At 36.3% G+C, this 16,358-nt stretch overlaps 3 protein-coding genes across 3 annotated transcripts; 2 read left to right on the top strand and 1 right to left on the bottom strand.

Moving 5' to 3' along the window:
• Positions 1–2,025: 2,025 nt before the first annotated feature.
• On the top strand, positions 2,026–2,841 carry LOC100256947 (oleosin 18.2 kDa-like). The gene has a single exon (XM_002281345.4). The coding sequence runs from the start codon at positions 2,197–2,199 to the stop codon at positions 2,623–2,625; it is 429 nt and encodes a 142-aa protein (XP_002281381.1). The 5' UTR covers positions 2,026–2,196; the 3' UTR covers positions 2,626–2,841.
• A 3,783-nt stretch (positions 2,842–6,624) lies between these two features.
• On the bottom strand, positions 6,625–11,608 carry LOC100262049 (tryptophan aminotransferase-related protein 2). Its single transcript, XM_002281372.4, has 6 exons — positions 11,164–11,608; positions 10,149–10,437; positions 8,697–9,000; positions 7,589–7,869; positions 7,160–7,464; positions 6,625–7,059 (listed from the first exon to the last, which is right to left on the bottom strand). The coding sequence occupies exons 1-6, from the start codon at positions 11,186–11,188 to the stop codon at positions 6,842–6,844; spliced, it is 1,422 nt and encodes a 473-aa protein (XP_002281408.1). The 5' UTR covers positions 11,189–11,608; the 3' UTR covers positions 6,625–6,841.
• A 2,341-nt stretch (positions 11,609–13,949) lies between these two features.
• LOC104882387 (homeobox-leucine zipper protein ANTHOCYANINLESS 2-like) lies at positions 13,950–14,390 on the top strand. Its single transcript, XM_010665535.1, has one exon. It carries the CDS (start codon positions 13,950–13,952, stop codon positions 14,388–14,390), a length of 441 nt encoding a protein of 146 aa, XP_010663837.1.
• The last annotated feature ends 1,968 nt before the right edge of the window (positions 14,391–16,358 follow it).

The raw sequence follows: 16,358 nt of genomic DNA, 5'->3' as shown, positions 1-16,358 counted from the left end.
ATTAATTTAATATAGTTAAAAGGAAAAAGAAAAGTTAGAGTTCTTAATAATAATCTCATTAATTTATTATAATTGAAAGATAAAAAAAAGGTAAGACTTCTTTCTTATCATTTTTATGATCTTTTATATTCGAATAAAATAATATATAATATAATAGTATATGGGTTCTAATTTCTATGAATGATCCACTCCTTTAATTCATGTAAAACATAATATTTTTAAATTGATATTTTTTTAACACAAGTTCAACCGAATCAACCTGTTGAAACCTTGCTTACATATATCTGAAAAATTAAGGGCTTGTTTGGATATTGTTTTCATGAACTGTTTTCTGTCATTAACAAAAAAACCATTGAAAATATATTTCAGAAACGGGGGTGACTTTTGTTTTTTGTGTTTCTTGCTCTTTTCAAATTGTTCAGAACAACTACTCTTCGTATTTTCTTCTCCCTATTTTTTTGTGTGTTCTGACATTGGTTTCTCCCCTAGCACAATGAGAGCGTCTCCAATAGCACAAATTATAATGAGATGGAGGATGAAGATGGCAGTCATGTTGGCTACCAAAGGCAGTGACCAAGATCGTGGTGATCTCAGTGTTAGTGAATGATTGTGGGTGTGAAAGCCGTTGGTGACAGAGTGGTGCCTTGAAAGGCAAGGCCACGGGCGGAGATGCCGTGAGTGACAGCGTATGGCAGTGGGATGGAAAGGAGTGGTTTTATGGGTTTTCTGGAGATGGCAGCAATGATGACACTGTTGTGGCAGGATCATACACAATTGTGGGTTGACTGATGATGGTAGGGGCATCAATGGTTATTGTGGATTGGAATGGGAGAGGAGAAAGAAGAAGGAAAAAAATGACTGGAACGAGAGAGGAGAAAGAAGAAATATATATATATATATATATATATATATATATATATATATATATATATATATTTGATTAAAATGGATATGAAGAATGAAAGGATGTTTGGATTGAGGGAAAATGGAGGAAAAATGGTGTGATGGGCTTTGGGTATGGAAGAGGAAGGAAAATACTAGGTTTTATGCTGTCTATGTTAGATTCTGGATCATAGATTAATCTTTGTTAATGAGCTTTTTCATGGATCACAAATGATATGAATTGTGTAATTTTTCTTTCTTATATGTCAATAGTTATATTTATCTATGTTATTACTACATGTTGATATTTATTTCTTAAAAGTTAACAAAAATTATAACGGGTGTAAATAAGTTTTAAAATTGAATATTTTTTTTTTAATTTAAATGAAGTATATATGAATTTAAAAATTATTTATATATTTATAATATCAAGTAAATTAAATAAAACATTATTTTTTAGAATTTAGTTTTTAAACACATTTTTTTTTTTCAAACACGAAATTTCTTTTAAAAATACTATTTTTCATAACCCTTTTTAAAAACAAAAATAAAAAATTTAGCGCATCTTTCTCACACTAGTTGCTCAGTTCAATCAGTTCATATATAGATCGAAGAAGCTAGGCTGATGTGATTCCTTAACCTTGATTAATTTTCAGCCCATAATAAAATCAAGTTTGACCATTACTATGTTGATCAATTTACTGAAAATTGCCAGTATCATTTGTTATAATTACATAGCCCTTAAAAATGCTTTCAAATTACTGAAATTACAAAGGGTGCTACACCATCAACTGCACAGCCTCTTCAATTAGATTTATTAGAAAACTAGATGTATAGAAGCATGACGAAGAAGTCATAAATGGCATTTAAAGCATTCTGCAGTAATTAATTTCCAATGGAAGCTGGTGAAGAACTGTGAGCTCAAACACAAACTTGTAGAAAATATCACAAGTGAACAGGCAAATATAATATATGACTGTTCATAAAGTGGGTGTCCCAAGGGCAAGTACGAGCCTGCAGCTCTTACACATTTTTTACCATTCTGTTGTCTGACTTGGACACCTCTTAGCAATCCCCACCGCAACGTCCGCAAGCCAACAAAGTCCATGGCATCCAAAACCAAAAAGACTTGTTTCTCATGCAACCCTCTATGCCCCATCTATCAAACAGGTGTCTCTCAATTCCACATGTCCCCTCCTCCTTCCCTTTAAAACCCCACCTCCTCCACCACCTCTTCATCACTCACACTCTCTCTCTCTCACGCTCACAACACTGCGGTCTGATCAGTCTTTGCAGTAGTCAAACCCAACCTCCATGGCCGAGCACCAGCAGCGCCCAGGCTTCATGCCGGAAAAGGGGCCTTCAACTTCACAAGTTCTGGCTGTGATCACCCTCTTCCCCGTCGGTGGCATCCTCTTGGTCCTCTCCGGCCTCACTCTCGCCGGAACCCTCATCGGCCTCACCGTCGCCACCCCACTTTTCGTGATCTTCAGCCCAATCCTGGTCCCCGCAGCTCTGGTTCTCGCACTGGCTATCACTGGATTCCTCACCTCCGGCGCCTTCGGAATCACCGCACTGTCTTCACTCTCTTGGATCGTCAACTACCTCCGGAAAGGCCGCGTAACGGAGCAAATGGAGCATGCAAGGTGGAGAGTGCAGGAGGGTGCGGGCCAGTTGGGCATGAAGGCGAAGGAAGTTGGGCATGGAATCCAAGGCAAGGCACAAGAAACTACAAGGACATGAATAATCAGGCTTGAAGCCTAGTCTTTCGTCTTTAGGTCTCTGTCTAGGGTTGTGGTATGGCTAGCTGTATTGTGGGTTAATATCTATTATCTCCAACTGCCCTTGTAATAAAGATATGGTGTTTGTAAATGGAAGCAGGGTAAGTATTTCAACTTTTCAAAGTGTTTCTTTGACGTCTGTATGTGTTTTTGTAATAGATGTTCATCTACTTGGTCTTGTGATGGTGCCAGAGTTTATTCACTCTTTTTCCCTTCTCTTTTGTTTTTGTGTTTTTTTTTTTGGAGCCCTTTTCCCCCCTCCTTTTTGTCGTTTAGGGTTTGATCCATGTGTTCGCATGCATTGAGGTATACCCATTTACACAGGTGTCATGCACTGCATAACGGAGACATGCATTGGTTGATTTGGGTTGGAGGCCCAAAATCTAGCCCAGTTAGTTCTTTTGGGCCATGGTTGGGCCTAGCCCAGAACAATTCCTAGGCTAATTATGCTATGAACCGAGCTTCAATTCCAGTGGGACCATTATTTTTATGGAGTTCCTAAATGATACACAATGAGATGTTTGACTTTGTCATTTCCATCCAACATTTTTCCTTCTTTCAGTCTAATTATTATTGTTATTTTATTTTTACCAAGGTTTAGATATTTATACATGATAAGGTGGATTCTCTTATTGATTTGTACAAAGAAATGGATAGGGAAAGGTTGGTTTATGGGAGGTTGAATTTAAGTAAGACTCTTTGATATGCACGGTTTTGGGGATGGAGAGATTGAAAGGATCCTTTGAGATATGTGTGGCTTTGAATTTTTGAAGTTGAATAGGATTCTAAGGAATGCACGGCCATTAAGATTAGGATAAGGAAACCAAAGATTTTTTCATCATGACATTAAAAGAGTTCTAGGGAAGATTTTTTTTTAGTTTTTTATAGGAGACATTGGAGATTGAGATCACTAAGGGAAGGGAAGACTTTTCTTGGATAGAAAACATAGGAGATTGAGGGTCCACGACATAAGGGTTTTTATTTTTTATTTTTATAAGGAAGTTATTCACACCATATGGAGATTTGTGAGGGAGAGTTGATTCATCTTTAGAAAGGATTTTCTAGTACACAACATTGGGTGATTTTTTGAATGAAGTACAATTCTTTTGAAGATGCCTTTTAAGGATTTTAAGGGTAAGACACAGCTACACATGGAAGACAAAAGGAAAGGTGGATATTTTGGAGAATGAGAAAGAGCAGGAGAGCTTTGTCGCTAAATAGGCTTCAGGCATATCCAAATAAGTTGATTTTTGAAGTTATGGAAATCTAAGAGAAAGGGCTACATTTCATCAGTTAACAACTTTTTTTAAATCAATCATTATCAAAGAATAAATTTTTCTAAATCAATCCTTATCAAAGAATAAATTTTGTGACAAAGTTCAAAGTGGAGGATTAGCCTAAAGAGAAGTAGACATCATCGAAGTGGAGGATTAGCCTAAAGAGAAGTAGACATCATTGAGAGCATTGGAAAGGCTTCTCTTGGAGATCTATGCCATTGAGAGAGGGACTTAGGGCTGCCACCAATTGATCTTGAAGAGAAAGGAGGCATCTTGAGAAGAAAAGTTGAAGTCTTGAAGATCAAGAAAACGAGACTCAGTTTAGGAAAAAAAAGAAAGGGATAAGCTCGAGATGTATGATCCTTTTATTTTCTTGCATATCTTGATTATGATCATCTCTTCATCTATTTCTTTTTCTTCCATCGTACTTAGATATAAGAATTCTCTTTGTTTACAGTGGATAATGAAGGCCAGTTTGGTTGTTGTTGACATATTGATGAAAAAATAATAAATGATTGATTGATCTCATGTTGTTTGATGCCTATTAGAATTGAGATTAGGGCTATTTTTCTTTTGTTTGCATTTATTTTTTTTCGCTTGATTGAGACCTTTTGACAATACATGATATGTGGCTAAGAAATTCTCTATTTGATTTTATCGTCTTTGGTCTCATTTTTTATTTCCATTGACTTTCAAATGAATTTCGATTTTGGGACACATGAATCCAAGTTCATGTCTCCAAACAAAATGAAACAGTTATTTGTCTGGATGAACTTACTAATGATCATATGAGGTTAAGGATGTATGGATTAAATTCATGCATATTAAATAGGGACTTGGTGAAGCTTCCATTTAAGTGCCCGAAACTCAAGTAAAAAGTTTTGTGGTTAAGAGTTATATCAACTCAATTTTCTTTATATAAAAAAACTAAGATTTTCAAGTATTATTATTATTACAATCTCAAGCTTAATATGATGATTAACTTGAACTAAGTATCAAAATTTAGCTTGAGGAAATTTACATTGAGATAAATGATTGAACTTAAACCTTCATTTTAAGTGCTTGAAGCTCAAGCAAAGAGCTTTGTGGTTGAGCTTGGAGTTAGACCAACTCAGTTTTCTTTATATAGAAAATACTAAGATTTCCAACAATTTTCATTATTATAATCTCAAGCTTAATATGGTCATTAACTTGAACTTAAGTATCAAAATTTAGTTTCAGATAACTAAGATTGAAATAATTGATTGAACTTAACTTTGAACTTAAAACTTAATTTTAAGTGCCCGAAACTCAAGTAAAGAACTTTGTGGTTGAGCTAAGAGTCAGACCAACTCAATTTCTTTATATAGAAAATACTAAGATTTCCAACAATTATCATTATTACACTTTGAGGCTTAATATGATCATTAACTTGAACTAAAGTATTAAAATTTAGCTTGAGATGACTAAGATTGAGATAATGGATTGAACTTAACTTTGAACTTAAAACTTGATTTTAAGTGCTCGAAACTCAAGTAAAGAGTTTTGTGGTTAAGCTAAGAGTCAGACTAACTCAATTTTCTTTATATAGAAAATACTAAGATTTCCAACAATTATAATTATTACGCTTTGAGGATTAATATGAACATTAACTTGAACTATAGTATTAAAATTTAGCTTGAGATAACTAAGATTGAGATAATTGATTAACTTATCTTTGAACTTAAAGTTTCGTTTAAGTGCTTGAAAAGAGCTTAGTAGTTGAGTTAAAAGTCATATCAACTCAGTTTTCTGTATATAGAAAATACTGAGATTTCCAACAATTAGCATTATTACAATCTCAGGCTTAATATCATCATTAACTTGAACTTAAGTATTAAAATTTAGCTTGAGATAACTAAAATTAAGATAATTGATTGAATTTAACTTTGAACTTAAAGCTTCATTTTAAGTGTCTGAAACTCAAGTAAAAAGTTTTGTGGTTGAGCTAAGAGTCAGATCAACCCAGTTTTCTTTATATAAAAAATACTAAAATTTCTAATAATTATCATTGCTACAATTTCAGGCTTAATATGATCATTAACTTAAACTAAAGTATCAAAATTTAGTTTGAGGTAACTTAGCTTGAGATAATTGATTGAACTTCACTTTGAACTTAAAACTTTGTAAAGTTTTAAGTGGCGAAACTCAAGTAAAGAGTTTTGTGAATAAGCTAAGAGTTAGAAAAAAAAATCTAACATGGATCTTCTTCTAATCTCAACAATTTTGTGATCCCAAAAATACATAAGGAGTTTCTAAGAATAATCCCCCTAGATGTCAAATGATTTTAAAGATGTTCAGATAGTTTGTATTCATTCCTAACAGTCCTATAAGCTTTTGTCCAATCTTAATAGTCCTTTGACACTTTTCTTAGAAGTCACATAACAATATTCCAAATAGATCCTCTAGATTTCAGATGATTTAAATTTCAGTTAGAATTTTGCTCTAACACCCATCTTTTGTATCTCAACAATCCTATTTAACACCAGAATTTCGTCTAAGAGAGCTTCAAATAATAGTGACAACACTAATGGCATATAAATGAAGGCAAAAGATGATGAAAAATTGGTGCATGAGGCTGCCCATGGAACAAAATAATTTTTTTTTTTCACCCTATAGGTTTAGGTAGGATATTGTTTGGTCATGTAAAAGCATATATAGTTCAATGAAGGGAAATTTGGCATCATTTATTGATTCAATAACAAGTGACCTCTCAAAACCACATAAATAAGATAGAGAGATCATTACAAATAGAACAACAGAAATATGTTCCTTTTCTTTTCTCTGTGTTTTTTTTTTTTTTTTTTCTCTCCTTTCTCCTTTTTCCTCTCATGTGCATGAACGGCTGAACCCCCAATATCTCTACTCTTACAGGTGTTGTGGTCAGGGACTTTCTTTCTCATGATCTTTGGACTGGCTGAGATGGAGACTGGACAATCTCTTGGTAAAGAGATTAAAGGACTCATCCCTGTCCAGCATGCTCACCCGAACATACTCTGGGCTAGCCCCAAAATGCTTCCCGTTCCGGGTCAAAATCTTATGCCTCTTGAGGAAATTTCCGCAGTCCTCAATGCCTCCTTCACACTTTAGCCATGCAAAAGCTGCAAAAGAAAGGGAAGGGTAAGGATAACTTCCTAGTCTACCAAACAAAACCATAATATGAAATTGACTCATGTGTCTCAACAAACCAAGTGCAATTACCAGGCTGTGATCCAAAAGCTTGACCCAAGAAGTTGCAGAAGCTGGAAGGAAACTCAGGGAGACTGAAGAGCCCACTCTGTTTTACTGCTGACCTCAGCGCTTTCCACCTCTCTTCCATCATGCTATGGCTAAAGTGAAAGAAAGGTCCACTTTGTTTTGGGTTGCCAACAGGTTCATAGCTATCAGAAATAACTTGCAGAATTTTGGCAGCTCGCTGCTGCGAGTCTTTTGATACACCAATCGTGTTCAGCTCTATGAAGCTAGTCATCTTCTTTGCAACCTCTTTATCCTTCACAAGAGCCCAACTGCAAGGCATAATTGATCATGGATGGGAATGTTTAGAGAGTCGATCTACATGTTGTAATACATCTAAATACAAGAAGAAAGATTTCCATGTTTGTTTTGGTAATGTTAGTAAGAACTGCTTACCCAAGGCGCATCCCAGCATGGCCAGTGGCTTTTGAGACAGTGAACAACATGAGATCATGGTCTGCAGGAGAAGAAATTGGAGTGTACTGTGGCCAGTAGTAAGCAAAATCATGAACCAAATTCTCCCCACTTCGGTTGACAACAGGTTGCCTTATTGATCCATCAGGATTATTAGGGGAAGTAACAAGCTCAATGTATGGACCATCTTTGTTGAAATTGTTGGCATCACCAGCCCATTTATAGAGCCCTGACTTGAGAAAATCCGTCACAGATGGGTAGGACTGTAAGAAATCAGCAGATTAAACGGTAAATGCACGTAGTATAAATAGTACAAACATGCACGATCATTTGTGGTATAAATAGTGTGATGACCACGAACAATAAAAGCTTGATCAACATTGTGACCGGGATTGCACTGAATGAGGATAAAGGAAACGTAAGCCAGAAACACAATATGTGCAATAATTCATACAGAATGATCATCAGGTAAATTGTTTTCAAGCACCAGCTCCCAACTCATAATTTTCACCCACAAAACCAAAAATGCTTCCAACTTTCAAGCAAGAGAATAGGTCGTGCACATCACCAAGCTCATTGAACAGAAATTTATCATGTTGCCTCCCAGTGCAATGTAACTATATTATAAATAAGGCACTTACCAAAAAAATACATTTTCTAATCCGAGAGTTGTTGACTTTGGAATCCCAAGTACAAGAAGGTGTTTCCTTTCTTGTATTAACAATGTAAAGAGGGGGGCAAGGGGCAAAAAATAATAGGACAAACAGAGTGGCATTGAACTACTTAGTGACTGCAAATAAAGGCACTGACAGAGACATGTTTAACCTATATACCGACTACCCGGACTGTGATCTCTTCCAGATGGGTAATATTTTATATAACTTACGTCCTAATGCTGGAGGTTCCAAAACAAGTAGCATCAGTTAACAAGCATGCTTTTATGTCAAGTGATCAAGCACATGCAGAAACATGAGAAGAATCTGCAGTGTCGTGTTGGTGTCATTAAGTCAATTTCTAAGAATATAGAGACAAGATCAGAGTGGCATTACCAAATCAATAAACATGAGCAAACATTTGGCAGAAGACTTACCGAGTAAAATGGGGCTGCAGATACCACGCTCATGGGCTCAGATGCATTGGGTGGAGAGAGAGCATATAATGCAGCCTGAAAGAGCTGTGTGGAACCTGTTCCGACCACGATGTAATAGTTGTCAGTGACTGCATTTCCCACAATTTTGTGTAATCTAATGATCTGCTTGGCAAACTCAGGCTCCAAAAACCAGCATAGGTTCTTCACATCTGAAAAATAACTCATGGACTGCCACCCAGAGATCACAATGGTTGTTATGTCCCCCATTTGTTGCCAAAACCTCTCATACATTGTCGGATCCCCACTGTGCATCAAATTCCATATAAAATAAAAATGCTGCGTAGACTGTCGCTAATCATGAATACACTACACCCATTTTAAGGTATTAAAATATCATATACGCCTAGTCATAGAATTAATTTTCAACTAGATTTCATGGACTGGGGGCTTTGTCAAAAACCAAATGATGGCCCCCAATTGAAGAGCACCAAATCTCAACCTCTCTCATTAGTATGCAAATCCGAGTCAAAACTGTCACAACACCGAGACTCTTAATTAGGCATGGAGGGCGGTATTGGGCGGATCCTCTCTGATGAGGAGATCAATGATTGGGCGGGTGCCTTGTGAGCATCAGATTGGTGAGAAGTAATTGTGCTGCTGACGATGAATAGGGAGGAGTCCTCGAGATGGGCTCATAATTGGGATACTTCTTCCAAATAGACCCACAAAATGGAGACCAAAAGGAAAAATAAAGAAATGGACCCTGTAAAATGATAAGATCCATTGCCCTGCGATTTCTTACACTTTAGTCTTTAGATCTTCCCAAAGGACAAAGCCCCACAAAGATGCATCATCTAGCCCTGATGTGGCCTCCGCTGACATGCACCTTGGGGAGGCCCTCCTTGGAATTCAAATTTCTTATACACTGTCTTTTTATTTTTTACTAATTTTCGAGGCCCACACTGCCCTGTGCACACACCATGATGATGTACCGGTTAAGGAGCACCACCCATGGTGCATTTTAGAGTCCACCACCACCCACCACCCACCACCACCACCACAACCGCCCCCCCACCCCTCAACTTGGGAACAGAGACATGACAAAAGAGGCGTCAAGTACGAAGACAGAACTCTCTCTCTAATATGCACCATGGGAAATCTCAGCCTACCCAAGAGTTGTCCTTGTCTAGCCTACCCTGCCAACATATCTCTGCGAGTCTGCAGCCCAGAACCCTGGCGCACGCTAGCAGGATCACAGTGAGCAGCGCCGTTTTCAATAAATTAAATATCGGCTAACTCCCAAACCATGTTCCTTGAAATATCAATGACCCCCCTCAAGGGGAAAAAGATAAATACAATAGGAATCTTAAGGGGGTGAGTGATATATTTGAGAGCTGAGGGGTGTTAATGATATTATTACATGAAGGAAAATGAAAACGGAGCCACACTTACTGGTCGAGATTGATCACTCTTTCGCCGTCATCTTTAATCTCTGTGCTGGTGACGGCCATAGACGATGGCGTTGATGGTGACGGCGGAGGGGGGCTGCTCATGCTAACATGCGCTGATTTTTCTGAGGCATCCGCCATTAACGCTCTGATCTGTTCTTCCCTCCAATTCTCACCCTCATATACGACTCTAGAAATCAAGGCCACATTCAAGGCGAGTGAGAGCACCAGGAAATGCCTCAAGGAGAAGACGCCGGAAAGCTTACCCATCTCTGAGAGAAACAGAGAGACCCCTATTGAAAACAAAGAGAAGAACGGAGTCTTAATGCCGAGCTCAACTCTGAAACTATGGAACTCATTAACAGAATGCAATGCACTGATGAATGAACTGGGAAATCCTAGAGGAATCCCTGAAGATGAAGACGCAGGTGGAGTGGCAAATGGGTAGAGCAGAAATTCATGTACAAAAATCCAGTGAGGTCAGCTGGTGGAGCAATGGGCTGTGAGGCAAGGTTGAGGTGAGAAGGAGCCGGTGACCAAAAAGAAAAAAAGAAAAAAGCAGAGCAAAGAGAAGAGAACAGAGGGAAGAAAAAAGACAAGATGCTCTGCGGAGATCTTAGAGCGATGCTTATTCCAGGATTGGTTTAGGAAAGCACCAAACAAAGACTAAGAAAATCTCATGTTTGGTGACTACGAAAAATTCAAAAGAAAATCAAGTATTATTAGAAACTTTTCCTCTCTGTTATCTTTCCATCGGATTTTCCCTCAAATTTGTTGGGAACCAAACACAGCAAGAGACGATTGATGGATTTTGGATGCAGTGAAAAACCCCTAAATCAGTAAAAAATTTCAGCTCGTTTTGTTGAAGATTTTGAACATGGGTTTTTAAGCTTCAATATCAAATCGTCTGAAAAACCGGCGTGCAGTGACCAAACAAGAATAATCAAAAAGGAAAGTTTTCAAATAAAAAACCAAAAAGTGACGAGAAAACAGAGAGAAGAGAAGCAGAGAAGACGTACTCAAATATCCTTCAATATGCTTCATTGCTGGCTCACAAAATCAAATTCTAATTTTCGAGACAGAGACAGACGTTGAAGGCACTATAAATGGGTGTATTACATTCATAGCTCCCTTGAAAACACTTCCGACAGCAGATTTCTTCTACAATCAAGAAATCAGCTCTCGATTCTCCTGGGAATTCGCAGTTTCACGACGCTGGATCTCGAAAACCACCCCCGCACTCAGCTTAGATTCAATGTTTAACTATTTTTCGTTCTTGTATATTTTAATCACTCTACTTTGCCCATCCATATATATATATATATATATATACATATATATGAAAGTACGAGAAAAGCGGGTGTATTCACTTGCAGACTTGCAAAAGCGGGGGTACTCACTTCCAGACTTGCAGTTCGCTTTCTTTTTCTTTTCTTTTCTTTTCTTTTCTTTTCTTTTCCTTCCCCTTTCCCTTCCCCTTCCCCTTCACTTCCATTCATGTTTTGTAATTTTTGTATTTACCTTTAAATCTTATTACACAGATGTGTCTCTTTTATAACATGAATGGAGTTTTGATTCCATCCGGGAGTAAAAAGATGAGATGTCGGATTTTATATCAAGAAAAAATATGAAGCTTCTAACATCTCCGACTTTCACCCTTCATATCCTTCACAGCTTCCGCTCTTCCGACATAACAAGAGTTCTATAATTTCACCCCTTTTGATGCTATAAAACACTTTAAAAAAAAAAAAAACCATATTTTTAATTAAAAAAATTAAAATAAAAAAAAATCTTTAGCATTTAACCATTTTTTTAATTTTTTATTTCTAGATTGGTTTTGATATATTCTTTTAAATATATCAAAGCCATCACAATTTTCTTTTTGAATCCTTTTTAATTTCAATTTTTTAATGTTTTAACTTTTCATAGTTATTGGTTTCACTAATTTTACTTAGCATGTTAAACACAAAATGCTAATATATAGTAGTGTAGACCCCTTTTAAAAACCAAATGCTATTAGTTTTATTTATTGCTTTTATAGCATTGGAAGGTTTTTTCTCTCACACCCGGGAAGAGCTGGCCACACCTTAAAGGAGTGGGGGACCCCTTTCTGCCGAGAACCAACTGCATGGACATGTGGCAAAGAGCATGGCTCACCATGGTGGTGGTTGACGGTGATGACATCCTCCCTGAACAAAGAACAGTGGAGCGGGTAGTGGCTTGCGAGAGAAAACAGAAACAGGAGAGGGGCAAAAAGCTAGAAAAAGAAGCAAGAGAGGTTGAAGGGGGGTTCGAAGGAAAATTTGAGGAGCGTGAGAAGAAACTAGTTTGAGGGTGGATAACTTGGGGATAGAGGATTTCCTGGAGGAAGCAGAAAACAAAGCTCGGAGTCAGGCGAGCTTTCCTTTGAGAAGCGGCTTTTCAGGTAAGGACCTTGTATTCACCATTGTCTCTATTCATTATCTTCTCCATTTTGTTTCTGGACATTATTGCTTGTTTTGGGTATGAATGTCAGGCCATATGTTTTGCATTCATTGATCTTTGGAATAACTATGGATTTTTTGTCATTGTTTTATCTCTCTTTTCTTCTTGGCTTTTGCTGAAAAGTAACTTGACTTTGTTTTTAGCTTCACTATGAAATATCTCAGAATTCACACCCTTGATTTGGTATGATCCTATGGTTTCTCAACCCATTTGCAAGCCCGTGGATGGAACAATGAAATAGGGCTTCACTCGTTGATTTTCTTTCCTTATACTTTGTTTTTGTAAATGTTCTTTTTACATTTTCTTCTATTCTTAACGAAATGGGTCATGTGGTGTGGTTTGGATTGGGTTGATGAGTCTGGTTCTTTGGATTATTTGTGGCATTTCTACAAGTGGGGTTTGAGTAGAAAACAAGTTGATGCGGATGGGTTGACAAGGATGCAAATTAGGCTTCCTACAATAGTCGAAGCCAACGAGGTTGGTGAAGTTCTTATCATGGATGTTTGTGTAGAAACAAATTCGGGGAAAATAGAAAATCATGCTCTGAACCTGGAGCCATTGTTTAAGTTTGGACTGAGTTACGGAGCTGTTGAGACACAATCAGTGAAAACCTTTGTAAATCCTCCACTGAGACCTCTTTCCATCTCTCAATACCCATAAAGTCCACTTCTCTCACTATCCTTCATCATCTATTTCACCGCACCCTTCCATCCCCTATATACCCATCTTCATACTCACTTTTCTCTCTACATTTTCACTCATGCCCATTAAACCCACTTCCCACTAGTCTATACTACCCATTTCGCTAACCCCATGCTCCTATTCTCCTGCACCATCCATTCCCATGCATGTACCCATTTTCCATACCCATTAAAACACCTATCACCCCCACCACCCATCTAACCCACCTTCATCTCATTCCAATTATTCCCCACGTACATGAAGCCCTGCTCGTGCATGGCATCTCCATACCCATTTTTCATGCCTCCCCCCCCCCCCCCCCCCCCATGCATATACCTATTCTCCAATACTCATCAAACCCATTTCCCCCACCTTTGCTTGGCCATGCATGGCCACTTAAACCCATGCAAATGTTCCTACCTTTCTATTCCCGCCCTCGTATACCATCATACCTATCACCATGCTCCATTTATCGCACCTCATGCACACCGATCCCATTTCCTTTACACCATGTTGCCACCATGACCACGGCCACCACCATCTCTCAGGCACCTCTCAAGCCCGTGTTTAGCTCACACGCTTCATCTCCCTCTCTCTAAAAAATTTATGGACAAGGGTCCTGTTTGAACAACGGAGTAACATGGAGGATCAACATGAAAGGGTTCCAGTGGATGGAAGAGTTTTAGTGGAGGAAAAGGTTCTAGTGGAGCAACTAGTTCCAGTCAAAAGGGTTCATGTGGAGGAAAGATTTCATTTAGAAGAAAGGGTTCCGGTGGAAGGAAGGATTCTAGTGGAAGAAAATTTCGATCCAAGTGTTATGGGGAGGACCAATGAAAATGGGTATGAGAGCATGTTTGGAAGTGGGAACTTAGATGGTGGATTGGAGGATAAGCAAGAAACCTTGGTACTTGAGAGGCCGGCCAAGAAACTGAAGTACCATCGACATACTCAAGAGCAAATTAATGAGCTTGAAACTTGCTTCAAGAAATGGCCTCACCCTAACGATAAACAAAGGTTGGACCTCAGTAGGAAGCTCAGCTTGGAGCCAAGACAAGTGAACTTCTGGTTTCAGAATCGGTGAACCCAAATGAAGAACTAGTTGGAGCGCCACGAGAATGTAATGCTTGGAAAAGAAAATGACAAGCTTCGGGTTGAGAATGTTGCAATTAAGGATGCTGTGAGGAACCTAATATGCAACCACCGTGGTGGTGTGGCAATGTTTGGCAACATAACTAAATAAGAGAATCAATGGGAGAAGGAGAAGTGGGGCCTCATTTTTCCCTTTTCTAGAAGTGGCAGTTCACTAATGACATGAAAAGGTTTAAATAAATGATGGATGACAAGTAAACGGTAGCATGGGAATTTCCATAAGCGGCAAAGACACGTGTCAAAATTTGATTTCTGTAAATCCATTCTTTAAATGATTCTTAAAATCCCGGTTTCTTGAAATAATTTCATTTTTATTCCAATTTTTAAATGATCGCTAAAATTCCATTCTAAAATAATTTTTCGAAATTCCAATTCTCAAATTCAATTCTTTTAAAAAAAATTCTATTTTTAAATAATTCTTCAAAATTCCAATTTCCTAATTCAATTCCAATTTCCAAAATTCCAATTTTCATATTTATTTATTTAATCATTATTATTTTTGTTATTATTTTCATTATTATTATTTTATTTGTTTAGTTATTTATTCATTTATTTTAAACTTCCATTTTTAAATAATTCTTCAAAATTCCAACTTCCAAATTTAATTTATAATTTCAAAAATTCCAATATCCACGTTCATTTATTTAATTATTATTTTCGTTATTATTATTATTATATTCTATTTATTTATTTATTTATTTTTTTTAAAAAAATTCTATCCTTAAACAATTTTTCAAAATTCCGATTTCCAAATTTAATTTCCAATTTTCATGTTTGTTATTTGATTTTTTCACCGGTTTCCATTGACTTCCTCATCAATTTCCACATCTGCCTCACCTTATTTAGTAGAGACCTGTTTTTAGGGACTCAGAGGGATGTTATGGTCTTTACTGTACCTTCCTGATAAGTAACCTAACCCTCGAACCTGTATTTGGTTTCTCATAGATTGTCTTTTCCAAATAAGGAGTCACATTTAGGGTTTTCTTTCTTATTTTGTTTACCCTTTAAAAATAAAACAAAAATAAGTGGCGACTCCAAGTCTTTTCTAAAAAAATCATATTTTTCACCAAATAAAATAAAAAACGAGTCTCGCCATCGAGTGAAAGCGCATGAGCAGAAATATAGGGTCCACAATTAGATAATCATTGAAAACAAATAAAATATAATCTAAAACACAATATACAAAAAATTAAAGTTTCTTAGAGTCTATTTGGTCATGTGATTTAAAAGACTTTTTTTTCAAAAACAGAGAACTATTTTTAAAAAATTGTAATATTGTTTTACCATTATTATCAAGAAACAATTTTTAAAAACACAGTGACATAGAGAATAATTTTTAGAAAATAAGCGGTTTTTAAAAACAAAAAGAAAACATGAACCTGTTTTGTTATGTTTTCTTAAACTTGTTTTTAAAAACTATTTTTTATTATTTAACTTAAAAACAGTTTTTAAAAACAAGTTTCAAAAAACATAATCAAACGAATCCTTAGTTTTTTTAAATATTCAAATTATAATTCTTGAGAATAAAAAGGTATATAAACACTCAAGACTAAAAAGATAATAATTATTTTTTTTATTAAAAAACAAGTGCTTTTGTTATTTTTTTTATGATTAAAAATAATATTTTATTTTCCTTCGTTTTTAATATGATATGTAAACCATATTTCTTGTTGTAAAATTTCTTTCTATTATTATTATTTTAAATTTTATAAGTCAATACATACTTGTCGTAATCTCATAGAGATGATTAAAATACATGTTAGATATAACTTCTAAATTTTTTATGTTCAATATATGGGTATGAAATGTTTTTATGTTGTAGAATATATTTTTATTTAATATAATTGATGATCTCAATATAAATTTAGAAATAATATATTAACAAAGTTCATTATACTCC

Source organism: Vitis vinifera, chromosome 17 (genome assembly GCF_030704535.1).
Source record: "Vitis vinifera cultivar Pinot Noir 40024 chromosome 17, ASM3070453v1".
NCBI lineage: Eukaryota > Viridiplantae > Streptophyta > Magnoliopsida > Vitales > Vitaceae > Vitis > Vitis vinifera.
Note: the sequence above shows the minus strand (reverse complement) of the source record. Positions and strands in the feature narration are given on the sequence as shown.